This window comes from Ovis canadensis, chromosome 22, assembly GCF_042477335.2.
Source record: "Ovis canadensis isolate MfBH-ARS-UI-01 breed Bighorn chromosome 22, ARS-UI_OviCan_v2, whole genome shotgun sequence".
Lineage (NCBI taxonomy): Eukaryota > Metazoa > Chordata > Mammalia > Artiodactyla > Bovidae > Ovis > Ovis canadensis.
In genome coordinates this window covers 33,145,369-33,170,442 of record NC_091266.1, presented here as the reverse complement: position 1 = coordinate 33,170,442, position 25,074 = coordinate 33,145,369, and the positions used below count along the sequence as shown (strand labels likewise).

Here is a 25,074-nt window from a genome sequence, read left to right as displayed (position 1 = left end):
GACTATTAGCCTACAATGGAATGTTTTTCAACCTTAAAAAAAGAAGACAATCTTGTCATTTGCAACAACAGGATGAACCCCAGTTATTTGCTAAGTGAAATAGACCAGACTGAAAGACAAGCAGGCTACAGTCCTTAGGGTCGCAAACAGTCAGACATGACTGAAGCGACTTAGTGTGCGCGCACGCGCACACACACACACCCACAGTGTCTCTTAGAAGCAGAAAGTAGAATTGCGACTACTAGGGGCTGGAAGGTGGAGAAAATAGATAGATGTGTGTCAAAGGGCACAGGATGAATAAGTCCTGCAAATCTAACGTACAGCATAGTCACTACAGTTAATAACACTGTACAGTTACATCAACACAGTCATAGAGTTCCCTAGTCATTTTTCATGAAGTTGCTAACCTCTGAAAGATTGCTAATAAGTTTTATAAGATGCCACATAAGAACTAGAAGAATCTAAGGGAAAAAAGACCCATATTCTTATTCTGGACTCCTAAAGGTCCATGCTTCATAAGCATTGATGTGAACCACCAAGAAATGCTTTCTTTGTCTCCTCCTTCTGTTTCTTTCTATCACTTAAACAGAAGATAGCAGGTTTTCTTTTCATTGTTGTTGTTGTTTTCTGGCCTTCTCTTGTAGAAGATCCCCTTTTTTTCATATTATTAAAAATGTTGGTGACTTCCTCATTCTTTATAACTCAGAAGCCACAGTGCTCAGAACTGTGGCCATGACTTCCTTTCAAATCCCAATAATATTATGTTCTACTGCACATTAAAAATAAATGTTTAAAAGATGTATATTTTTTGACCTTGGTTCCAGAAATTTTGTCATTAAAAAAATGACAAGTACCCTGTATAAATGGAAGTAAGCAAGCCATCTTCAACCTCCTGGAAGCCTTGTCAGTCTTTCAGAAGTATGTCTCTACTCTCTTCTAGGTGAACAAGTCCTGATTGGGTAGACAAACCCCATGTCTAGGTTTCCACATTTTCCCCTATATGTCTTGATATTTTACAGTTTCTAAAGCTGATCCCTATTTGTGCCAAGCAACAACTCCAGTTTGTTCAAATGTTATTTACTCCAAAGTTCTCTATGTCAACTTTCTGACCTGGATTCCTTACCCATGCCTTTTACCCAGCTGGGACCCAAATATCTGGAAGGGTCAGTCCAGTAAGAACAGATCAACAGTGCAGTCAATTTTGACATCTGGATAAAGGAATGACAACAGCCATCAGGCAGGGCCTATTTGCTCTGTGCCAAGTTAACTGTTTTGCCTCCAAGATCTGATCTATTCCCTACTTATGTACTGATGTATAGATGAGGTAAAGAAGGCTCAAAGATTTTAAGTAACTGTCTCAAGATCACACAGCTGGAGAGTGTGAGAGCCAGGATTTGGATCCAGGTCTATCTGATTCCAAAAGCTTGGGCTTTTAGCCATAGCATGAAGAGAGGCCAAGCAAGTGACCAGATCACCAAGACTGGAAATGACATACAAAGTATAGCTGACAGATCCTGACCCAAAGCTGACCAGCCCATGGCAATTGTGGGAGATCTTTAGGAGAGACAATTCACCTGCTTTCTGCATTTTTGTGAATTTCAGGGTTTTGTCCGACATTATTTTATTCAAAGATCTGAACCCCATCCTGAACCATTTCTCAGACGTCTTCAGTCCCACTCCAAAAACAGAAGTAAAGAGCTGAAACAAAGGGAAAGACATGTCTTTAGCTTCTAAAACAGCCACTATGACAACAAAGTGATACTTTTCAAGGTCAAGCAATTAAGAAAAAGCATAAGCAAATCTCTGACCTAGTGTCTCCTGAATATGACAAGCAGGGGGCAATGGTAATTTTTCAGAGGCGTTTCTGTTTCAGGACATATGGTATAATTAAATGAAGCAGAAGTCAGGAGGCAGCCTCTGGAACTGCCCAGGGATTCTGGATAACCAATAAGGATTGCCTGCCCTGTCAGTGCATGACAACAGGTATCCATACCCACACCCCTCCTCTGCCAAAGGTCTGTTCCACACATTCATGCATATTCACCCTCACGATTTAACGAGGGATGCACATGTGGGTTGCATAAATTCCCCACCATCACACAACTGGTAAGCGGCAGAGCCCAGACTCAACTCAGTCTGTCTGTACTCTGAGCCTGGGCTTCTGCCCTCAACTACCTTTGAGGCCTGAGCATCACTTCTGAACCAGAGGGACTGGTAGAAGTCTCTGCCTATTGCAACTCAGAGATAGGGAACACTGGGAGGTAATAAATCCTGCCTCAGAGTAGACAAGATGCAGCGAGGAGCTTTCCAACACAGGTTGATTCTCTGAGAGCGGGTTTGTTTTGTCTCATAGTCCTAGTGTACCCAGGAGTGACAACCTCTGGGAGGTAAGGTCATTTATATCTCACCGTAGCATGGCAATAAGCTCAAGCCCCCGTATTTATTCAGGCATTTGCTTCCTAGATCACTGCTATAGACTCAGTTGTGACCCTTCCTCCCAAATTCAGATGTTGAAACCCTAACCTCCAATATGATGGTATCTGGAGATGGGGTTTGGGGAAGGTAATTAGGTTAAATGAGGTCATGAGGATGGGGTCCTCGTGGTGGGATTAGTGCCTTTATAAGAAGAGACCAGAGAATTTGCTCTCTCCTTGTGTGTGTCATATGAGGGGATGTTGAGAAGGAGGCTGCCTGCAAACCAAGAAGAGAGCCCTAACCAGAGCCCAGTCATGCCAGCACCTTGATCTCAGAATTCCAGCCTTTAAAACTGGGAAAAAACAATCATGTGTTAAGTCGCTCAGACTGTGGCTTTGTGTTATGGCACCCCGAGCTGATCAGTACAACTACTTAGAATAATAGGATCAACTGAAAACCTAGTTTTGATAAATACATGTGCAAATCACTTACTTTGAAGGACTGATATCGTTCATCATTTAACACAGCTTTAACTTCAGAACTTTCTCCATCTTCAATAATTTCCTGCATGGACATTTGAAAAGCATTTTACACCAGTGATGTTAATCACAATCTGAGATTTTCAAATCCCCAGATATGAAGATGGCAACCTGCTCCAATATTCTTGCCATTTCCTTCGCCAAGGGATCTTCCCAACCCAGGGATCAAATCCGCATTTCCTGCATCTTCTACCGTGGCAGGTAGGTTCTTCACTACTGTGCCACCTGGGAAGCCCCAGAGCCATCCAACCTCCTCTAAATAGAGTTAGATTAATAATACAGGGGAGTTATTTTCTCACTAGCTGGCCCCACACAGCTCCAAGTGAGATAATGTTGGGGTATGAATGACACAATATACATGTGTAGCTATCTATGTAATATATATATGTGATATACTATATATCCATATAATATAAATCAGAGAGAAATGAAAATAAGTAATGAATACCACATCTATATAGTTAACAGGAAAATTTATTAACTGCATCTCTCTCCCTCCCTCAGTAGCTACCTGTTAGGAGCTGGAACGAATCACCTTTCACCCTTACCTCTATGATACACTTCACCTTGTCCCCCAGGCAGGGAATTCCTTCTGTGTCCCTCATACTGATGATTGTGAATGGCAGAGATTTAAGCACAGAAGCTGCTCTCATAAATGTCACATAAGAGACTTCATTTTCTTTAAACTCAGAATTTTCAGCCAGTATCTCAAAGGCATCCTAAAGAATAAAACTAGATGAGCAAAATATAGTCTGTTTCCTAGCCACTAGCCCCCAAGCCAGCAGTCCCTTGCAAATGCCTCTTGTTCTCTGTTAAATATTAGAATGCCTGTTCCCTCAAAGGTCAGGATTGGATGTCCTATACTTTTTCACTTCTCCCTGGCTGGGTGAGCGGAGTTGAGTTGAAAAGACAGGCCACAGCATGCTTTGTAAGGAAACTTGGAATTCTCTGCCATTAGATATTCAGGAATGATTTAACTGAAAAATGACTTCTTGCTCACTGCATCTTCTTAGTCATTACTTGGCAAGATCCTTCCCTGTTTGCTGACTTTCCCACCACCCTGTGGCCAGGATTCTGCCTTGATCACTGGAAAATCCTATCTCTTAGCTTGTTGGTGAAACAGAGTCAGCACTTAGTATAGATATGTTGAATGAATGGGTATGATCAGAAGTGGCACAAACCCACAGGCAGGGTTATTTAAGGTAGGGGGTTATTTAAGATACGGCATGTTTATATTTCTGGCCAAGGAGGAAGTAGCTACAGCTGTGTGGCATGATCCTCAGGGTGCTCAGTAGCTGCAATTTCCTGGGCTTCCTTGCACACCTGGGGCTAGAATTTTAGAAAGGAGAAGTTCTGTATTCAATCTACTAATGCATGTTTTATCCATTTGACTACTGATTGTAAGCTGGAGGATAAGCAGCTATGGTTTTGTTCAGGTCATTTTGAAGCATAATTATGAAACTTCAGGGCTGAATGGGGCTTTAGAGATGATCTACCTTATTAAGCAGATGAGGAAACAGGCTCAGAGAGAGAAACTGACTTGCCCAAGATAGTTAATATCAGGCTGAACCCAGGTCTGCTGACTCTCAGTCTTATGTCTTCCCAACAAAGCTGTTTATGCACAGTTGTTATTTCTATGCAATTTGCTCTTACTATGTAGTGGACTAATTACAGTCTGTATTTAGTTATTCAGAATATTTGCCTTTGATAAGTGTTGCATCCATTAGTAACAACTCCCAATAAATCATAAGTTACTTTCTCTAAAGAATATGCTCTAAATATATTGTCTATTTCCGTAATAGAAGGAGACCCATTCTTGACAGAAAGAGGAACCAGAGCTCATGTTAGGGGAGTGGGTAAGAATGGGGAAAACCTTCCTAGATTTTCAAGAAAATTCATAATTTAATTGGAGAGCCACAGAAAGAAGCAGCAAGCCTTACATTTGCTATAGTTGTTATTGTAAAGCTCCATTACCGTGAATATGTGGTTATAGTTGTTTAAAGTGGTTTTTCTCTGACACGCGTACTGGGAGATCTTCTGGAAGCCTGGGTTTGGGGTAGCTGAATAGTCTGTTCTCACCTAAACAAATGTATAAGCATCTATTTAAAAAAAATAGTAATAGATGTGTATGAAGAAAAATAAGAGGCAGTTCAATGGTAATTGTCTCTGGAAAGAGAATACTACTATAGGAGGCTCAAGTTTTATGTTCTATGCATTTCTAATATTTGAAATTGCTATAATTTACATGTATTATTTTTGTGATCTGAAAAAGTAACATGAAAAAGAACTACCGATTAAACATCATTTTCCTTTTCGGTGAACTTACATAGTTAGGGTCCAGTGGTGAAGAGTTTGGAACTAAGAGTTTAATTTTTTTTCTTTATAAATGATCAAGGTAAGAAAAAAATAAGAACCTTCTACTTTCCTGGATGCTAGAACATCAAGACTTCAATATTTTGAGATATTTGTGTATAGACTTGTTTGTAAAAATAGCTACCATTTATTACACGCGTATATAGATCAGGCTCAGTCTTAAGCACTTTCCACGTGTGTTCTTCTAATCCTCATAAGCCATCTTACAAGATAGGCAGACACTACTGTTCTCATAATGTAAAGGAAGAAACCGGAGCTCAAAAAAGCTAAGTGATTTGCCACAGTTCACACAGGGAGCAAGCAGAGAACCTGGGGTTTAACTCAAGTCTGTTGAGTCTGTAGCCCACATGCAACCACTTTCAGGACACTTACAACAAGCTGGTGTTTTCCCGTAATCTCCACTGGTTTTCCTGCTCCCATACTTTCAATCAGCCAGGAGACATCAAGGAGTTCTAGCTGTGAGCTGGCTCTTATGTTCTGTACCTGAAGCCACTCGAGAACCTCTGAACCAGAGTTGTTTTCTGCTACAATGTGGGTGACAGAATCACTGCAGAATAAGACAGAGACGTTCAGAATGAGAACCTCTTCTCTTTTCCCTGAGGTGTTCAGAGCATTCCATCTGATGGAGAAAGATGCACAGTAGACCTGACCGTAGGCATGGAGAACCTAGGCGTCCGTGCCAGGGAATTCAACTTCAATTAGCATAGCAACATGGTCTATGTTACATATCAGATGCAAGGAAACTTAAGAAAACATTAGTAAGATTGTGATGTTAGTGGAAAACAAAGGTTCAGAGTGGATAGAGGATGAAATCGTTCTTAAATTAGCACCTTGCACTCTGCCTGTGGCTTTGGTGTGCCATTTCATTTTTATTTTGCAGAGGGTTTTAACCTGGTGCCTTTCAAACTTGTATGTGATCCACAGTTAGAAACACATTTTATATCATGACCCAAAATAGATATAGATGTAGATGTTGATATGGATGTAACATCCCACTAAATTGATCTCACAAGCCATTGACAGGTGGTGACCAGCCTTTGGGAAATAGTGCTTTGCATGTTTTTCAAAGCACAACTCTGTGTCGTAAGACCCTGTATCTTTTCCCTAAAAAAATACTGAGCGCTTAGCATGCTTCAGCACTGTCCAAGTACTTCACATACATCATCATCTCTTTTGATACGCACATAGCTTCTTAAGTAAATATTATACTAGTCACACTTCAAAAATGAGGAAACTGAAGAACAGAGAGGTTAAGGACATCTTGAAGGTCACACAGCTGGTAAATGATATTTATCTTTTTTGATGGCCTTTTCTGGTCAATATGTTATTTCTATTTTTAAACAAATCTTTGAAATCAGCATTATATCACTGGAACTAATAGTTTTTAGGGCTCCTTCAGTTCAAATTGTCTACAAATCTGGGAAATAGCAAAAACAAATAGCATATATAGGCATTGAAGAGAAAAAAAAGAATTGTTTTTTCTTCTTTTTCCCATTTTTCTTGCTTGACTTCTTCTTCCTCTTTCTCCTTTTCTTGGTTGACTCTTAGATTCACTAAGTATTTCTTGGTTCACTGTTCTATTCACAGCCCTATGTTCCCTGTGGTGGTAATGGGAAGGAGTTGGGTACCAAACAAGAAAAGGAAAGTTTCTGGGCATCAGCATCTTCTGTGAAGCAGCTGGTTAATACGTTATGACATAGGCAGGACCTGCAAGTGGTATACAAAGAGGGAAAATAATTTAGTGTGGGCTGGAATGGCTTTTCCTGTGGTCATGTATGGATGTGAGAGTTGGACTGTGAAGAAGGCTAAGTGCCGAAGAATTGATGCTTTTGAACTGTGGTGCTGGAGAAGACTCTTGAGAGTCCTTCTCAAGGAGATCCAACCAGTCCATTCTGAAGGAGATCAACCCTGGGATTTCTTTGGAAGGAATGATGCTAAAGCTGAAACTCCAGTACTTTGGCCACCTCATGAGAAGAGTTGAGTCATTGGAAAAGACTCTGATGCTAGGAGGGATTGGGGGCAGGAGGAGAAGGGGACGACAGAGGATGAGATGGCTGGATGGCATCACTGACTCGATGGACGTGAGTCTGAATGAACTCCGGGAGATGGTGATGGACAGGGAGGCCTGGTGTGCTGCGATTCATGGGGTTGCGAAGAGTCGGACATGACTGAGCGACTGAACTGAACTGAACTGAACTGGGAGAGGTGGATGGCTTTGTAGAAAAGCAGGATTTGTTTGTGCCTAGTTTGGATGCATGGGAAGGATAAGGTACCAAGAGTGTAGCACTTTAGATCTTTCTGGAAGAAAAGGTTCAAAGGTCAGAGGAAAGGAAGGAGAATGGCCTGGATTGGAATGAAGAATTTCTGTTGGGAAGTAGTTGTAGATGTGGCTGAGCGGGATAACCACATTACAGAGGGTCTTAGAAGCCTGATTGAGAAAGCTGGCTCTTATGTTCTGGGATTATGGAGCCACTGAAGTTTTTTGTGAGCAGGACATGGATAGCATTGCAGTGTTATTTTAAAAGACTAATCTGGTATACACAATGATTTGGGGGGAGGGGAGTCATGGGTTGGGGAGCCTTGGGGAGCTACTTAAAAAGATGAATCACTGGACCAGATATAAGATGATTTAAACCTCAGTCTGGTTGCTACAGCGCTAGAAAGGAAGGCAAAGGAGACATATGATGGACAGCTGGCATCATCTATAAAAGTGAAGTGGGGAATAGACTCAACTATTACTCCAGCTTATCTATCACACTCAAGTGTTATGACTTTTGGTAGAAATAGGGATTTAGGAAGTTCCATCTCTTTGGAGGAAGGGGTGGGGGAACAAAATTGAAGTTTATTTCAGGCAGGCTGCCTTGAAAGGATGGCTGGAGATCCAAATAAAAATATTTGGCTGGGTCAAAAGGCAGTTCTATTTCTAGTTTTTTAAGGAATCTCCACACTGTTCTCCATAGTGACTGTACTAGGTTGCATTCCCACCAAGAGTGTAAGAGGGTTCCCTTTTCTCCACACCCTCTTGTAGGGCAAAACCAATACAATATTGTAAAGTTAAAAAAAAATTTTGAACTAATAAAAAATAATAATAAAAAAATATTTGGCTGACAGTTGGGTTCTGGGGCTGGCGCTGGGAGGGCAGTGGGACTGGAGACCAGAGCTGAGACCATCTAGATGGCAGGGTGTGCAGCAGGCCCTGGCAGAAAATAGTCAAGATAAAACCACCTTTTAAAAGGGCCAGGGGAAGACGGCTAGCTGCTTCCCTATTCCAGGTGCATATGATTCCAAAGACTACTTATAGTAAACTCCTTGGAAGATTGTCTATCTCAAGACTTGAAGAAAACCACAGAAGAATCAACAGGGTTAGAAAGTATTATTCTTTCTATGTTTCTGCCCTTTGAAGAGAAACATTATTATTATATTATTTATTATGCTTATTAGTACTATTATTCTTCTAAATAGGGTTTTGTCTAAACCTCAGAGGGAGATGGGTGTGCTGAGGAAGAGCTCTGGGGTTCAACTTCTAAATTTAGGCCCCTCATCATCCAGTCATGTACCACCACCCTCAGTACCTCTTCACCTGGGATTCCCCAGGACAGTGTGGGGATGTCTGAGCTCACCCTATTGGATAAGGACCATGTGCATCTCTTACTAAATTCATATAAGCTTATTTGGGAATATAAGTTATGTAGCACATGAAAGAAGATTCCGATTTGGATTTCCAACCGCTGCTCATCAAGCAACTAGCAAACAAAACAACAACAACAATTATCAAGTACATACAAAAACAAAAAAAAATCAAACATTCACATTGTGCTATTCAGTGTTCATTACTGTTTGTCACTGGTTCCCACAAAGTGAGAGATTGACAGTCAGTCTTAGAAACTTTGACATCATAGTACAGGCGCATCTCAGAGATATTGTGGGTTCCATTGCAGACCACCACAATAAAGCATTTGTTCACTGTCTGTGCTGAGCCATTAGCAGACAGGATTACCAAGGAGGGTCACCTGCTCTGGTGTGTTCTGCACACAATGTCTTACTGCTGTGTTGTGACAGCTGTTTGCTGGTATAATGGTTTTCTCTCTGCCCTGAGCACTCTGGTATTGAAGATACTAATAGATCACCATGTGCCAGAATCATTGTAGATTAATTTCATACACTACTTCATTTAATTGTAAATAATTCTATGAGATAGGTAGGTATGATTATCTCCAATAATAAGAAAAGAGAGCTTGGGAGACATTAAAAATTCACCCAGCTAATAACTGGCGGAGCAAGGATTTAATCTGAGGTCCATTGTAATCTAGAACCTGTGTTCTGGGGGCTTCCCTCATGGTCCAGTGGTTATGACTAGTAGGGGGCATGGGTTCAGTCCCTGGTCAGGAACCAAGGTCCCATATCCCGCATGGCATGGCCAAAAAATAAAATAAAACCTGTGTGCTGGGCCACACTTAGCTACCCCTCTGTGACTCTGTGCGTTTTCCAATGAGAATATTTCCTTTTCTCAAAAGGAATAACATCAGAATGAATATCGTCATCAACATCACCATCATCATCACAATGAAGATGAGAAAACCAAGGCCTGCAGAGGTCACATGAAGGCAAGATTCAAACCCAGGTGTGCATGACTTGAGCAATCTCTTAACGTTCTGCTAGACTGTGGTTAGACCCCTGTGTGAGGTTTTGTTTGTTTGCTGTTAAGTATTTTGCTATATTTTTTCACTTTCTGTCATGAATTGTTTATTGTTAGTTTTCTGTGTAAGGGAACAAATATGCATGAATGTCATTTTCAAAGACAAATAAACCTGGGATTGGGGCAGAGATAGTCTCTGCCTTGCCCCCGAAGGCCTGGGCTTTCTTCTTAAGATAAAAGGTGGCAGCAAGCTTCAGGCAGCCATCCTCAACGTCTTCTAAAGATCCCAAGGTCCTGCTGAGATGGCCGTTCTGAAATATCAATGGATTCCCTTCTCTAAGTTACCTAGTTTCTTAGCCATGACCAATTAACAGTGCCTTGGACTAGGTTTGGGAAGTTGTGAACCAATTACAAAAATTCTGAACTAGGCTTTGGCCTTCAGATTCCCCCGGGGAAAACCATGCAGAGCCCTTTTCTTCAAGTAGTGCTAAATTGAAATGTACTTGGCTTGGTCCTTGGCATCCCTGAAGGCAGGGACAGTGTTAACCTGCCTGGTGATAATCATGTCTGGTGCCCAGCTCATGGCAATATTCATAGTAATGGTCAACAGAGAGACTACTGGTACAATGAATTGATCATGCATGGATGTGAGAGTTGGACTAGAAAGAAAGCCGAGTGCCGAAGAATTGATGCTTTTGAACTGTGATGCTGGAGAAGACTCTTGAGAGTCCCTTGGAGTGCAAGGAGATCCAACCAGTCAATCCTAAAGGAAATCAGTCCTGAATATTCTTTGGAAGGACTGATGCTGAAGCTGAAGCTCCAATACTTTGGCCACCTGATGTGAAGAATTGACTCATTGGAAAAGACCCTGATGCTGGGAAAGATTGAAAGCAGGAGGAGAAGGGGAAATCAGAGGATAAGATGGTTGGATGCCATCACCAACTCCATGGACATGAGTTTGAGCAAGCTCTGGGAGTTGGTGATGGACAGGGAAGCCTGGTGTGCTACAGTCCATGGAGTTGCAAAGAGTTGAACACAGCTGAGTGACTGAGCTGAACTGAACTGAATAGCTCTGAAGGAATGTTTCTAAAATTGTAGTGTCTCCTAGAGGCACCAAGGATGCTGGCCCAAAATTCAGATGCCTGAGTCCTATTACCAGAGATTCAGATTCAGTAAATCTCACCTAGGGCCCAGAAATGCGCATTTTGACAAGTTCCCTTGGTGATTCTGACATATGGTAGTCAGTCACTTCTAGTTATCTACTGGTGCAACACCAACTATCTCAAAACGTAGTAGCTTTTAAAAGGCAACAATTTTGTTATGTCTCACAATTTGTGGGTCAGGAATTCAGGCAGCTCACCTGGGCCATCCTTCTGTTCTATACGCAGCTCTTGGAGGCACTGATGTTCCATGCAGCCCGAGTCTGGCACCTTGGTGAGAGTGGCTGGGAGCCTGGGCTCAGCAGCATCTGCCACCTGAGCACATTTAAGTGGCCTCTTTCAGGGGCAACTCAGACTTCTTACCTGAGGCTCTGGGTCCAAGGAATAGCAGAAGCCTTGAGGCCTTTTATGACCCAGCCCCTAAAAGCCACATGGTGCCATTTCTGCTGGGTCCACCAGCCCTCCCAAGGCAAGGGAAGGGAAAGTTCTTATTGCTCCATGGGGTCTGCCATATTTCAAAACCATCTCACAGCCCAATAACTCCACCTTGTGAAATAGTGCTGGAGAGGAAGATCACTCTTTACCTGCACCAGCTCAGATGGGATCCCCATGCTGGACTCTGGGCTCAGTTATAGCAGTGTTTCCCCACCCAGTACTCATTTCTCTACAGGTACATGAGACAATTTTAGGGAGTACACAACAGAACATCTTAGAAGTTTATGTGTTAATTGAATCTATATTTTTAATTTATGTATATCAGACCCATGATTTTTATGGCTATTATTCCTTAAGCTAGAGATAAATTATAATGACTCAGACTCAGTTCAGTTCAGTTCATTTCAGTCGCTCAGTCATGTCCGACTCTGAACGCCATGAATCGCAGCACACCAGGCCTCCCTGTCCATCACCATCTCCCGGAGTTCACTCAAACTCACATCCATCGAGTCGGTGATGCCATCCAGCCATCTCATCCTCTGTTGTCCCCTCTTCCTCCTGCCCCCAATTCCTCTCAGCATCAAAGTCTTTTCCAATGAGTCAACTCTTCGCATGAGGTGGCCAGAGTACTGAAGTTTCAGCTTTACCATCATTCCTTCTGAAGAACACCCAGAGCTGATCTCCTTTAGAATGGACTGGTTGGATCTCCTTGCAGACTCAGACTAGGGGCAGTTAAGAGAAACATAGTAGTTATATAATAATACACATGATAAAAGATATTATAAGAGTCATGAGTATGACCCTCAGATGTTCAGAAAGCTCTAAGTTTGAGAGATTAACTCACAAATCTCAGTTTTGATTTTTTTTTTCTGAGATACCAGTATCCTTGATTTTTCTTTTTTCTTCCCCTAGTTTCTCTTGCCTCTGGACACAATTAGAAAACATCTTCATGAAGAAATAGGCAGCCATCTTTTTTTTTTTTTTTTTTTTTTTGGTGAGAAGCCAGACTGAATATCTCTATCTGATTCCCCCCAGTTCTCATGGATGGTCACCTGATTTTTTGTCTTTAAAACTGTTTTCTTCCCCTGGAGAAGTCATTCTTAAGTTTTTCCATCTGGCACAGCACTTATTTTGTCAACAATAACTTTAAAAATAGTTATTTACAATTGAACTGGGATGTTGACAGTTTTTTTTAAAAAAATCCTCTTGCCAATTTCCCTAGCAACTGATCTGTTTCAGAATCCCTGACACTGAAAAATCGAGGCAGTTTTATTTGGTTTTATCCCACACTCTTACGGGGCTTCTCTGGTGGCTCAGATGGTTAAAAAAAAAATCTGCCGGCAACACAGGAGACCTGGATTCTATACCTGGGTCAGGAAGATTCCTGGAAAAGAGAATGGCAACCCACTCCAGTATCCCAGTATCGTGCCTGGAGACTTCCATGGACAGAGGAGTCTGGCAGGCTACAGTCCATGGAGTTGCAAAGAGTCGGACATGACTGAGTGACTAACAACTAGCACCAGTAAAGACACGCTTTTATTTCCAGTCCTTGATATACTGAAGACAGAGGGTCTTGCCTTGATTTTTTGGCCCACATTAAATGAGACCGTGAACATTTACATTAATTTAAAGTTCACACATTTTGAAATAAGTAATTTGAACCAAAGCAGGACAAACTCCGGGAGACAGTGAAAGACAGGGAAGCCTGGCATGCTGCAGTTCATGGGGTCACAGAGTCAGACACAACTTAGTGATGGAAGAACAGCAGGGCTAGAGTCTACACTGCATGCTCTTGAACTTATAAAAATAAAATCTTCATTATTTCATTGATTACAAAGGTAATACTGTAACCAAAAGGTAACCAAACATTGTAAAAAACAATTCAGTGACAAAAATCACTCTTGGTAGTCATAAGTTCCATTGGTTGGTTTTATATTCTCCAGATAAAGTATTCTTTGAGCTAATATTTCCTGAAGCCTACTCTGTGTAAGAAAACTGTCAAAAGTATGAAGATGAGGTATACACAATGGCCGAGATGACACCCTTTCCCTTGTGGAGTTGGGGAGGAATAAGGAGAAAAGCCAAGTGGAAGGAAGAGTCAGGGGCCAACCCTAAGCCATGGCTCACCCTGTGTCCAGGAAGGAAGTTCCCTCCCCTAGAAAGGCTTCCAGGGGTCTTAGATCTTACATGCAGAGAAGTGTAGGGAGAAGACATTCAAAGTTGGAGGAGAAAAAGTGAGGAAAAAAAACATAACGAGAACCCAGTGAAGATGTGTTTGGACACTGAACTTAAAAGAAGCCTAGAGAAGGACTAGCTCAATATCATGTTTTCTGGAGCAGATAATAGCTCTTTCATCTGGTGTTCAGTTTATTTTCCAAAACAATGACTTTTAATATTTTTATTTCAAACACCAAAGATCTGAAGTGATAGGGCATTGTCAGAGATAAAAAAAAAAAGCTGGACACTCATTAAAGCAGTAAGAATAGTTTATTCAGTAATGACTATTGCAAACGGGAAGCGGGTTCAGCATGAAAGACACAAGGAGGCTCGAAGTAAAGCGTTGGGTAGGAAAATTCTAATTTTTTAAAAAGATGAAACTGAGTACGTGCCAGGAAAATACATTATGCTGTCTTTTCATGCTAAGTGACAACAAAGGTACAGTTCCTGGCTCTCTTGTCTGATTTTAAACTCTTTGCTCACAAGGCTCAAGCTTTCTACTTGGGTACTAACAGAACCCTTAACTTGTGATAGCATGGTGGTATATTTTGCTTTCATTCAAACAATGCCTTTCAAAGATAGCCTTGTAGACAAACTATGGAGGTGCAAGCAGGGGAAATGTATCCTCTGGTGGGTTTCTACTGCTTGAACAGTGGAACTCAGAAAAAGTGATCATCTGCTGGGTGATGTAACCATGGAAAGCCAGCCTTCCTATCTGGCTCTTTCTTTTTCAGCATCAAAGATTTAGGTCAAGACAGAGATGTTAAGCTTAGCGAGTATGTAAAAAGAGGAGAGTTGATGCTGATAAAGTTTTAAAACAGCTCAAAGTACTGGAATCAAGGATAAAAGAAGAACGTGACAGACACTAGATTCCGACCCTTCTCTAGCTTGTCCCAGAGAACTGGAAGATTATGAAGTTGCTCTAAAATTTAGGGTGTTGGCCATGGAATACAGTTCAGTAACCTTTTTAATGAATGTGCAAAAATGCCTCAAAGAACTTGACACCTCCCTTTAAAAGAACCAGCTTCCTATGGTACTTGGAATAGCATCTTTTGCAATATAACATAAATATTAATGAAGTCTAATCCAACTATAAATATACAGTATACATATGCTGGAAAATTAAATAGTTCCAGATAGCTCAATACTTTCAGGCATACCAATTCTAAGCTGTGTATTCCGGTTCAGGTAAAGTGGGGATCAGATTTTCCCTCAGATTTAACCCTCCTGGCAGCCAAAGAATGCGCTAGAAATTATGGAGATTACTGTCTACTTTCAGAACTTTTTTTAGCTCCTCTTTCTCTGAATCCTTTATATCAAAAGGTGAGGTCTAGCTGTTCCTCTTAAGAAGTATCCTTTCTTTTAAAATAACAATTTCCTTTATTTTCATTTAAAAAATATGTTCATTGTAAAAAAATTTGGAAAACACGGAGCATAAAAGCAGCCATAATCTCTCACTACTACCCTCACGCCCACAAATAACCAGTTTGATGGGTTTCCTTCCTGTCTTTGTTCTATTGGTTTATGTCACTTGACCTAGTTCATATTGTGGAGAGAAAGCCCTCTCCTTAGGATGTTACTAGAAAGGTCAATGGATTCAGCTAGGTATCGAGAAAATAGCCCCCCTACAGTTACATAGCTGCTGTAATTTATCCAAGTACACTGGTATCCATCATGGCATCTGGTGTCACATCAGGCAGACCAGACCATTGATCGAGAACCTAAGGTCAGAGAGGAGAGAGGGGGTCTTCCCCACATCACAGGGCTGGAAGGGTCAGAGTCCGACTCCGAGGTCTAGAGACTTTTTTATCTGGAGATTTTCCCCTGTAATAATCTTCATTGTCCTTTCCAATTAAAGTCTATACAGCTGACTATGGAAATTCCGTTTGAGAGCTAGAACTTCTGCTTCCTGTGGTTTACATTTGTGTCATAAAACACATTTGTATTTAATGTGTCTTCTGAGCAGCCAGCCTGGGAACTTTGCCGCAGTCACATCACAGCAGCAGTTGGCTCGCTGTGCACCAGTTTCCTCTGTTGCCCGAGCAGCTGGGTTCAGTCCCTGGCAGCAGAGCTGCCTCTTGGGTTTTCTTGTCAAAAGAAGAAACTTGCCTCCAGTCGTCTCTCCAGCTACCTGCTCAGCCACCGTGTGCATTACTCGCAGCTGTGCCTGTAACTAAACCAGTCAGCTCTTGCTGGAAGTGTAGAGAAACTGGGTGAGGAAGTCCATGGGAGACCCAGGAATTTCTGAATGGGGCATTTTGGTAAAAATATTAAATGTTTCTATGTGATTTGACTCATATTTGATGATTGACTTTTGACATATTTCAAATTTTTGTCAAACTTTTGACGTATTTACAAATTTCTCTAGCAATGTGTAACTGATACTTCATCAGGATATGCTTGTCAGTTTTACTTATTTTTTTCAAGACAGAAATTTATTTTCACATGGAATTCTTATACATTTTCCTGAAAAGAAAATGATCAACCTATTCCTTGGACAATCAAGGCCAGCCAATTGCATCAATTATCATTGTTTATTCACTACAAGCCCTCTGGGAATTCTGTTTGGAATTATTTATGCCAAGGTTCTAATACCATTCGTGTCTGGATTTTGTTTGGTTTTCTCTTCCATCTATTTGAGACCCGTGAAGAGCTTACATAACTGTTAGAAAAAGAGCAAGGCCAGCCTGGGATGTGACTGGGTGAACATTCGAGGCACCCTGCCTGGTTGCTTCAGTTGCCTTCTTATTTGGGCTCTGAGCTCATCACTCTCAGCAAGGTGTCTTTTACCCTTGGACAGAGCCACCCCTGAATCTTTAACCAGCATCCCTCTCTCTATGAATTCCACTCAGACTGCAGTTCAGAAAAGCATGATCAAAGCCATACTTGGGTGCCTGTGGTGAGCCAACTACAGTCCTAGCCCATCACAGACACTTCCCACCTCAGCCCAGCCAGATGTGCAGCTTACTGGCCAACCAACCAAACTATTCTTTCTGCCTCCAAGCAGCTGACAGTTTTTGTTTGGACTCAGTGATGCTTTTGTTCAGCTCAGTCAAGAGTAAACCTCGGTGGTTTCAGCATTCAAGTTTCCAACTAGGTTTCTGTTTATCATTCCTTGATACTTCATCTCAAAATAATGAAAGGCAAAAAAAAATTACTTTATCTTTTGGTGCCAACTGGTTTCAATATAATTGTATCAAATCCCCACTGATCTTATTTCCCTTAAGTAATTGCCTCAGATTTGTTCTTTGATCTCATACCTGTTCTCCCTGTTCTCTGGGAACATCACCTCTTCTGTTTGCAGAGGAAAACACAGATTCCTTGGGTTCCAAAGACGTTCACAAAAACCCTGCTTATTCACAAGCTGAAATTCGTGATGTCTTACCTGAGCTCATTTTCAACCCTGAATCCTTTCCTTCGAGCCAGCTCCATGAGGAAGTTTCTGCGGGTGGTTCCCATTTTCTTCTCCAAAATGAAGAGGACCAAATTTTGAAACTTGATGTCATGAGGAGGGGAGGCCATCGAGGCACCCACCTGCCTGGGTCTCTTCTTCCGAGGGCCTGAGGAGGCTGTGCACAGCGGATCCATGGGAGAAGCTGATGCTGCCTCTGGCTGAGCCATCAAGTGGTATCTCCAGAAGAGAGGGAGAGCCTGCCCCTCCTTCACGAGGAGCCCTGATGTCATCTCACCATCCCACCCAGCCCTGCCCTGCTCATAGCTTCCTGCCCAAGATCCAGGGGGAACTGCTATCTCTGTTCATCTGTCCAGTCTGGGCATCATAATGGGAATAGTAAATTAACTTTGCCTTTCCTATGCATAATCTCATCAGATCCTCAGAATAACTTTGTGAGGAAGGTAGGGAAGCATCATTCCTCCCATTTTATTAATTAATTAATCAATTTACTGGTTACAAATTTCTTTAGACCCCTCTTGTCTTTATTTTTGATGCTTTTTTAAATCTCCTGAATAGTTAGCATTCTCTGCTAACTGGGTTTCTATAGCTTGTATGGGTGTTATTCGTTGTGTGTGGTTGTTTTGATTTTACATAAATGGCAGTGTTATATTTCCCATCCTGCTGATTACTTTTTTTTTTTTTTAACTCGGAACTCTGCTTTCAGATCCATTCACTCTGCTCTGTGTTCCAATCTGTTGCCTCTGATTGTTCCATTGTATTTCATGGTGGGCATTTTAGCTATGCTGGTGCATTCATATGTGATAAAACAAAGGCTCAGGGTACTAAATATCACAGAACAAGAAGCAGAACCAGATCTTGACTTAAGTCTTCAGGTTCCAAATGATACATATCTCAGCTTTTTCAGTAGACTGAGGTTGTCTCTTTAGGAGATTGAGTAATCTGTTATATAAGCCTAAAATCAATGGGATGAAATGGGATGATCTTTAGGTGAGAATTGCTGCCATAAATAGACATTTTCAAAACTTTAGGTGCAAAATAAAATTAGTGTCTTTCATCAATACGCTTCATGGATCTCATTTCCCGAGCATCTACTCTGTCACCATAGCAAGCACCTACAAGCTTAGCTGACTGAATCCCACAACAACACTGTCTAGCATCCCTACTGGGTTTAACAACTTGCTAAGGGTCACAGAACTAGTCAACAGGAAATTATTGAATTTAATCTCATTATAAAACCTGTGCTTTAACTACCAAGAAGCCATCCTCTACACATGTCTCCCCCACTGGCAAATCTAAACTCTGCTCACACTTGCTCCTTGGAAGAAAAGCTATGACAAACCTAGATGGTGTATTAAAAAACAGAGACATTACTTTGCCGAAAAAGGTCCGTATAGTCAAAGCTATGGTTTTTCCCGTAGTCATGTATGGATGTGAGAGCTGGACCATAAAGAAGGCTGAGTGCTGAACAATTGATGTTTTCAAATTGTGGTGCTGGAAAAGAGTCCCTTGGACAGCAAAGAGATCATACCAGTCTATCTTAAAGGAAACCAATCCTAACTATTCATTGAAAGACTGATGCTGAAGCTGAAGCTCCAATACTTTGGCCAGAGATGCAAAGAGCAGACTCACTGGAAAAGACCCTGATGCTGGGAAAGATTGAATGCAGGAGGAGAAGGAGACGACAGAGGACCAGATGGTTGGATGATATCACTGACTCAATGAACATGAGTCTGAGCAAGCTCCGGGAAATAGTAAAGGACAGAGAAGCCTGGCGTGCTGCAGTCCATGAGGTCCCAAAGAGTCGTACACGACTGAGCGACTGAACAAGATTCACTCTGCCATATTTGAGACTGTTGCTACCTTCAAGTACATGAGCTCCTCACCATAATACCAGGGAAAAGGGATGTGACAGCTTCCTTCAAACATTTGCAAAACTGTCTGTGTTGCTTAAGAGAGAAAGATCAAAAGTCTTCAGGTTGAATTTGCGGAGTAATAGCTTTTAACTCTCTGAAAGTAAGAACTTTTTATTTACTAGGGCTGGTAAAAATAGAGAGGCCACATTGCACAGTGAAATATTACTAGTCATGAAATTTGTTTCGGTAGAGTCTAGACAACTGCTTGTTGAAATGTTACAGAAGGGATCGTACATCTGGTAAGACCTTCACTGCAGTTCTGCTGTTCCTGCTGTGTGCTGTGACTGCTCACTTGAGGATGAGAGTCCACTGTGGTCTTCGCTGGTGGGTGTTTGGTTACTGAAGTGCTGAATGCTTCACGTGAGAATACCAACTTGCCCCAAGGCTTGACATAAGCAAAAGACTCTGGCAAGAGTCTGGGACTGATATGTTCACTCCCAGGAGATGGCGAAAGGAGGAACCAGTATGTCATCTAAGTGGTAAAGGGGATGGAGAAGTATAGAGACATGGCTGAGAGTTCAGGCTCTGACCTCTGGCTGCCAATACAAATCTCATCATCTCCACTGCTTTGAAGCTGTCACTTTGAGGATGGTGTTTCACTTCTCTAAGCCTCAGATTTTCCCATCTATAAAATAAAGAGTAACTGAGATAACCACAGAACATCTGAGTGAAGTGCTTGGCACAGAGGAAGCACTTTAAATAAAGGTCAGTTGATAGTGATTTGATGTTTTGTTTTTAGGGAAGTGCCAGTTTGATCTGAAATCAGAACTATATGTTTTATAAAGCTATTAAATCATCAAAATATTATTTTAACCAATGTCTTATTTAATTTGCTTTAAATCACTAGTATGCTGAAGACATAAGACACGCAGATTCGATCCCTGGGTTGGGAAGATCCCCTGGAGGAGGTCATGGCAATCCACTCCAGTATTCTTGCCTGGAGAATCCCATGGACAGAGGAGCCAGGTGGCCTATGGTCTATAGGATTGCAAAGAGTCAGACACTACTGAAGTGACTTCAGTTCAGTTCAGTTCAGTCGCTCAGTCGTGTCCGACTCTTTGCAACCCCATGAATCACAGCACGCCAGGCCTCCCTGTCCATCACCAACTCCCGGAGTTCACTCAGACTCATGTCCATCGAGTCAGTGATGCCATCCAGCCATCTCATCCTCTGTCGTCCCCTTCTCCTCCTGCCCCCAATCCCTCCCAGCATCAGAGTCTTTTCCAATGAGTCAACTCTTCGCATGAGGTGGCCAAAGTACTGGAGTTTCAGCTTTAACATCATTCCTTCCAAAGAAATCCCAGGGCTGATCTCTGTAACTTAGCACGCAGCAAAAATTAAAAATATGATGATGCTTATCTAGTTAGTCTCTCAGCCAAGGAATCTTATCTTTCTATGATCTGCTCTGTGAGGTTGGGGATGGGACTGTACAAACTCTTAATCTTTATCAGTTGGCTCATGTTGGGACCTGCCAGTAGGGGGCACTAGAGAGACAAAGACTGCAAGGCTGGAGTGAGAAGCCCTGGACCCTTTGGATTTGCTTGTTGATACTTTCAGAGTCTTCTCAGTGACGGGTCTTCGTTCTGGCATCTCCAGCATTTTTTTTTTTAACCTCTCTCTTTTCTTTTTGTTTGCGTAACCAGACAAAGCATCAACATACCCTTCAGGGGCACCAACACTAGCCAGGAACATCCACTTCTCTCAGAGGTCTGAGTTCCAGCTCTGCAAGGATTTTCCGATGAATTCCCACAGCATCACCAGCAACAAGCAGCTCCTTCTCATAGATCCATGTTCCAGCACCATGGGAATTTCCTGCTCCAAACTTGCAGACTTCAACAAGATCCACTCTGTCCGGGTGTTCTTACAGCCCTAGGGGTGGGACACACTTCCTATTGTTACTCTCTCTGAGTTATCTCAGTGTTCTCATTTTACTTTGGAGCCCTCTGATGTCTGTTAAACCAATCCCCTGTATTAAATTCTCTCTGTCGAAATACCTAGCATTCTTTCCTTTTTCCTAACTGAACCCTGACTGGTAAATACATTGTCCAATGAAAGCGAGGGTGTAGGAAGTGGGGACTGACCTACACTGATGGAGGCATACGCATTTTTCTAAGGGTAAATTTGTCTCATAAATGACATACATATTACTGCTGGTTACAACCCCTTGGCTAGAATCAGTCACATTGTTCCACTAACTGCAGCAGGGCTTGGAAATGCAGGGAAGTACATGGGATTTATGGGGAGTGTTCCTGTTCCTGCCATGCCCAGGATCAAGCTAAGCGCTGGCTGCTGAGTGTGGAGACTGTCAGTCAAGGAGATATGACTGCATCTGCACCAAGCCTGGGGCAGAGACTAGGGAAGACAGGAGCCCATAATTCCTGGAGGAGAAGCTTCAAGAGAGGGGCCACACTGTGTAGTGGTCAGGCCATTCCCAACCTGGCTAGACTTTCAAACCATGGGTTTGGCTTGGAATAAGACACAAGAATATGTGCTCCCTCTGAAATAACTTCATACCAATTGCTTCTTCTTTCAAACATCACATAGAGGTGAAATGGCCAAGGGCCATCCTAAGTTTAGGTCAGGTGTCTCCCTGCTCTCACAGTCTTCTGTGCCTCCTTGCCCAGAAGAGCACGTTATTCTATGCTAAAATACACTAACCCTTCTGTGTTCCTTCCACTGGACTATAAGTCCTGCTAGGACAGGAATCATGTAAGTTGTATTGTTAACAACATCCGAATCCCCAAGCATCTAACACAGCTCCTTGTACAGTAGGCACCAGTAAATGTAGAATAAACTATAAATCAAATCTAAATTGGTTTTTAACTTTTTATGCTGTTTGGATAACTATGATATAATCTTACATATATATACATATAGAGATTGAAGGCAGGAGAAGAGAGTTACAAAGGTTGCGATAGTTGGATGGCATCACTGACTCGATGGACAGGAGATTGAGCAAGCTCTGGGAGATAGTGAAGGACAGGGAAGCCTGGCGTGCTGCAGTCCATGGGGAGGCAAAGAGTCAGACGCAACTCAGTGACTGAAAACCAGCAACAGCCTTCTGCCATCGCTGCCCTTCTCATGCTACAAATTCCCGCCTAAATGTGAGCAAGTACAACACAATTGTAAAGGGGCCAGACTGCCTGAATTCAGCACGCAGACATTTATGAGCTGTGCGGCCTTGGGTAGGTTGTAACACCTCTCTGTGAAATTCCTTCATCTGTACAATGGAGGTTATAATGATCTCTATCTTATAGGCGGTTATAAGGAAGAGTCCTGGTAGGCAGCAAGTGATAAAAAGTGCTTGTTGTTCACTGTAATAGCTCAGCTTTCTTGCCCTCCCTGTCCTCCTCTGTCCTCTTGTGGTATTCCCACGTAACTGAGAAGTATTTCTGCCAGAGAACTTCTCACTGGACTTTTGATTTCCCTAGATTCTACAAAAGTGGTGTGAGGCCCGCTAAAGAACCAGGATCTCAACGACACTGGAAGTGTGTCCTGCCATGATTCCCAGTGTGGGTGCTGGGTTACACTAGTTTCATGAAGTGTTCCATGCAAAACAAAAAGTTCTGTGATGTATTAAGGGGAACCAGACCAACTTTACATGTGTTAGCTCACTAAAGACTTTGAGAAGCCCTGCAGTTAAGAAACCTGTTTAATTGTGGTTCGTCCAGGGTATTCCTGACTTGCTTGTTTGGTTTGTTGTGTGTGTGTGTGTGTTTGGTTTGTTTTCTAGAACACCTTGTTGAACACCACAGGTGCTGACAGCTACATGCACACTGTCTCAGGGCTTGGAGTTAGGTCTGGTAACCACCTGCCACTCACCACACTCACCAGGCACGTGGTCTTGGGCAAGTCACTTAACCTATGGGTGCCTCAGCTTCCAATCTGTAAAATGGCGATTATGGTGCTGACTTCATGGCATTGAAAGTGATGAAGAAGATAATGCGAACATAGCCACTGGCTTCCTGTGGGTGCTTGGTCCCTATTCTACCTTAACCTTCGTCCTGCCAATCTTATGTGCCGGGGACACGACCTGTGGCCCTGGCTTGGGGGGACGATGGCAGATGTGAGGAAGCAGAGAGTATTCCCAGCCATTGGCTACCACTCTTTGACCCCTATGCAGTTGTTGCTTTTCTTCATTTAACCTTGATTTGTTTTTCCAACTAGGGTAGTCCTCGGTATCTGCATGACTGATCTTAGACACCTTTATTGACTGTGAGTTTCTGGCACAGAAAAGAAGGGAGAGGGTTGCAGTTTCTCCCTGGTTGGCTGGAGAAAGTGGGCTTCTTCTAGCAACAAACAAAAAAACATTATTTTTATCCCGAAAAGTCGTGTTGTTCTAACGTTTCTGTGCATTAGAAGAAGTCAGTTTGAGAGAGAAAACTTCTGCTTCCGGCAGTTTTATTCTTTTATATAAAAAATCTGGTATCATCTACTCACTTCAAGCTGTTGATCTGGGAACTCTGCCATCCCCAAATGTGTGGGCAGGGTTTTGTTTTGGTTTGGTTTCTTACCAAGCACCAGTTTCCTCTGCTGCCTGAACAGCTGTGTTTGGTTCTTGGCAGTGAGTGTTTTCTGGAGCTTTGAACTGCCTCCTTGGGAAAACTCGTAGAGTTTCTTGAATGGTAAAAATCTTGGAAAATTTGCTTCTCGCTGCTGAGAAGCAATCTGTAGCGATGTATCCTTCATGCCAATAAACACAAGAAAATTCTGTATTTTAGTTAGAACTTGAGATTTCCCCTTTGTCCACAGGGTGAGAAATGATGGCAAGAATAAGGAAATCAATGGAAACAGCAGCTTATTTGTGACTTCTGGTCTTCATTCAAAAATACTTACTAAACTCTATGATACAAATGAACCTATCTACGAAACAAAAACAGATTTACAGACACAGAGAACAGCCTGATGGTTGCCAAGGGGACAGGGGAGGGGTGGAGTAGGCAGTTGGGATTAGCAGATGTAAGCTTTTATATATAGAACAGATAAACAAGATCCTTCTGTAAAGCACAGGGAACCATATTCAATATCCGGTGATAAACCATAATGGGAAAGAATATTTAAAAAGAATCTATAGATCTATGTATTTCTGAATCACCTTGCTGTACAGCAGAAATTAACACAATATTTTAAGTCAACCGTATTTCAATTTTTAAAAATCTATATATTTATTAAACTGCAGCTGACCACAAAATAGTGGAAGAAAGCATGGGTGTCAAGCCTGGAGGTAAGACGGTACAGGTATTTGCCTCAAAGAAGAGTTTGAAGAGGAGAGTTGGGATTTTATTTGCAAAGAATTGCTCAAAGGTGTTTGAGCAAAGGCAGAAGGTGATGAAAGGGAGCCTCAGGAAAATCAACCAGTCAGGCATGAATGGGAAGAACTGGAGAGAGAGAGAGAGAAGGGAAGACGTTAGGAGACAGTTGGAATAGTCTAGGCATGACGTACTCAAAGGTTGACCTGGGACAGCTGGAGAGATTTGAACAGTTTGAAGTAACAGAGGCAGGTCCTGGGGGCTGTGCTGCCGGCTGTGGGTTGGGCAGAACTGGGTCAGCAAGGGCTGCTGGATGCCTGAGGCAAGTCCTCCAGTGCTGCCAGAATGGGGGGCATTTCCTCCCGCTCATTCCTCTCCCTTGAATGTCCAGACCATTTAGGCTCCTCTTATAGGTCTTACTCAAAATGCCTAAAACACAGCTACTCTCCTTACTTCCCAAACGTCTCCTTCACCTCTCTCCCCAGATCCTTTCGACTCCTTCTCACTTGTTGGTGTTTCTGAGGTTACCAGTAACACCTCTGTTCCCCCTGGATTGCAAACCAGAAATAAGCACAGGAGTCAGATAGGTGCCCGGGAACATGTGAATGTTTAACAATCAGCTCCCAAAGTTCCAGAACGTTTAACATTTCAATCTTGTTAACTGGCACTAGCCGGCTCTAATACACCACTGCGACCTGAAATCACTAGATCAGCTTTGTTTC

The 25,074-nt window shown here is 42.3% G+C and overlaps 1 protein-coding gene across 2 annotated transcripts in view; it reads right to left on the bottom strand.

The window, feature by feature from the left end:
* DNTT (DNA nucleotidylexotransferase) overlaps positions 1-17,476 on the bottom strand; it is a 32,248-nt gene extending 14,772 nt beyond the window's left edge. Inside the window, exons 1-6 of one of the 2 annotated variants that reach the window (XM_069568180.1) lie at positions 17,161-17,476; positions 5,700-5,874; positions 4,929-5,033; positions 3,503-3,673; positions 2,908-2,979; positions 1,575-1,698 (exon numbers count right to left, since the gene is read on the bottom strand). In XM_069568180.1, the coding sequence (XP_069424281.1) occupies positions 1,575-1,698; positions 2,908-2,979; positions 3,503-3,673; positions 4,929-5,033; positions 5,700-5,874; positions 17,161-17,459 (946 nt within the window). In that variant the 5' untranslated portion in view covers positions 17,460-17,476. The remainder of the gene's footprint in view (positions 1-1,574; positions 1,699-2,907; positions 2,980-3,502; positions 3,674-4,928; positions 5,034-5,699; positions 5,875-17,160) is intronic. The other variant, XM_069568181.1, reaches the window with a different exon arrangement.
* Between the last annotated feature and the right edge of the window lie 7,598 nt (positions 17,477-25,074).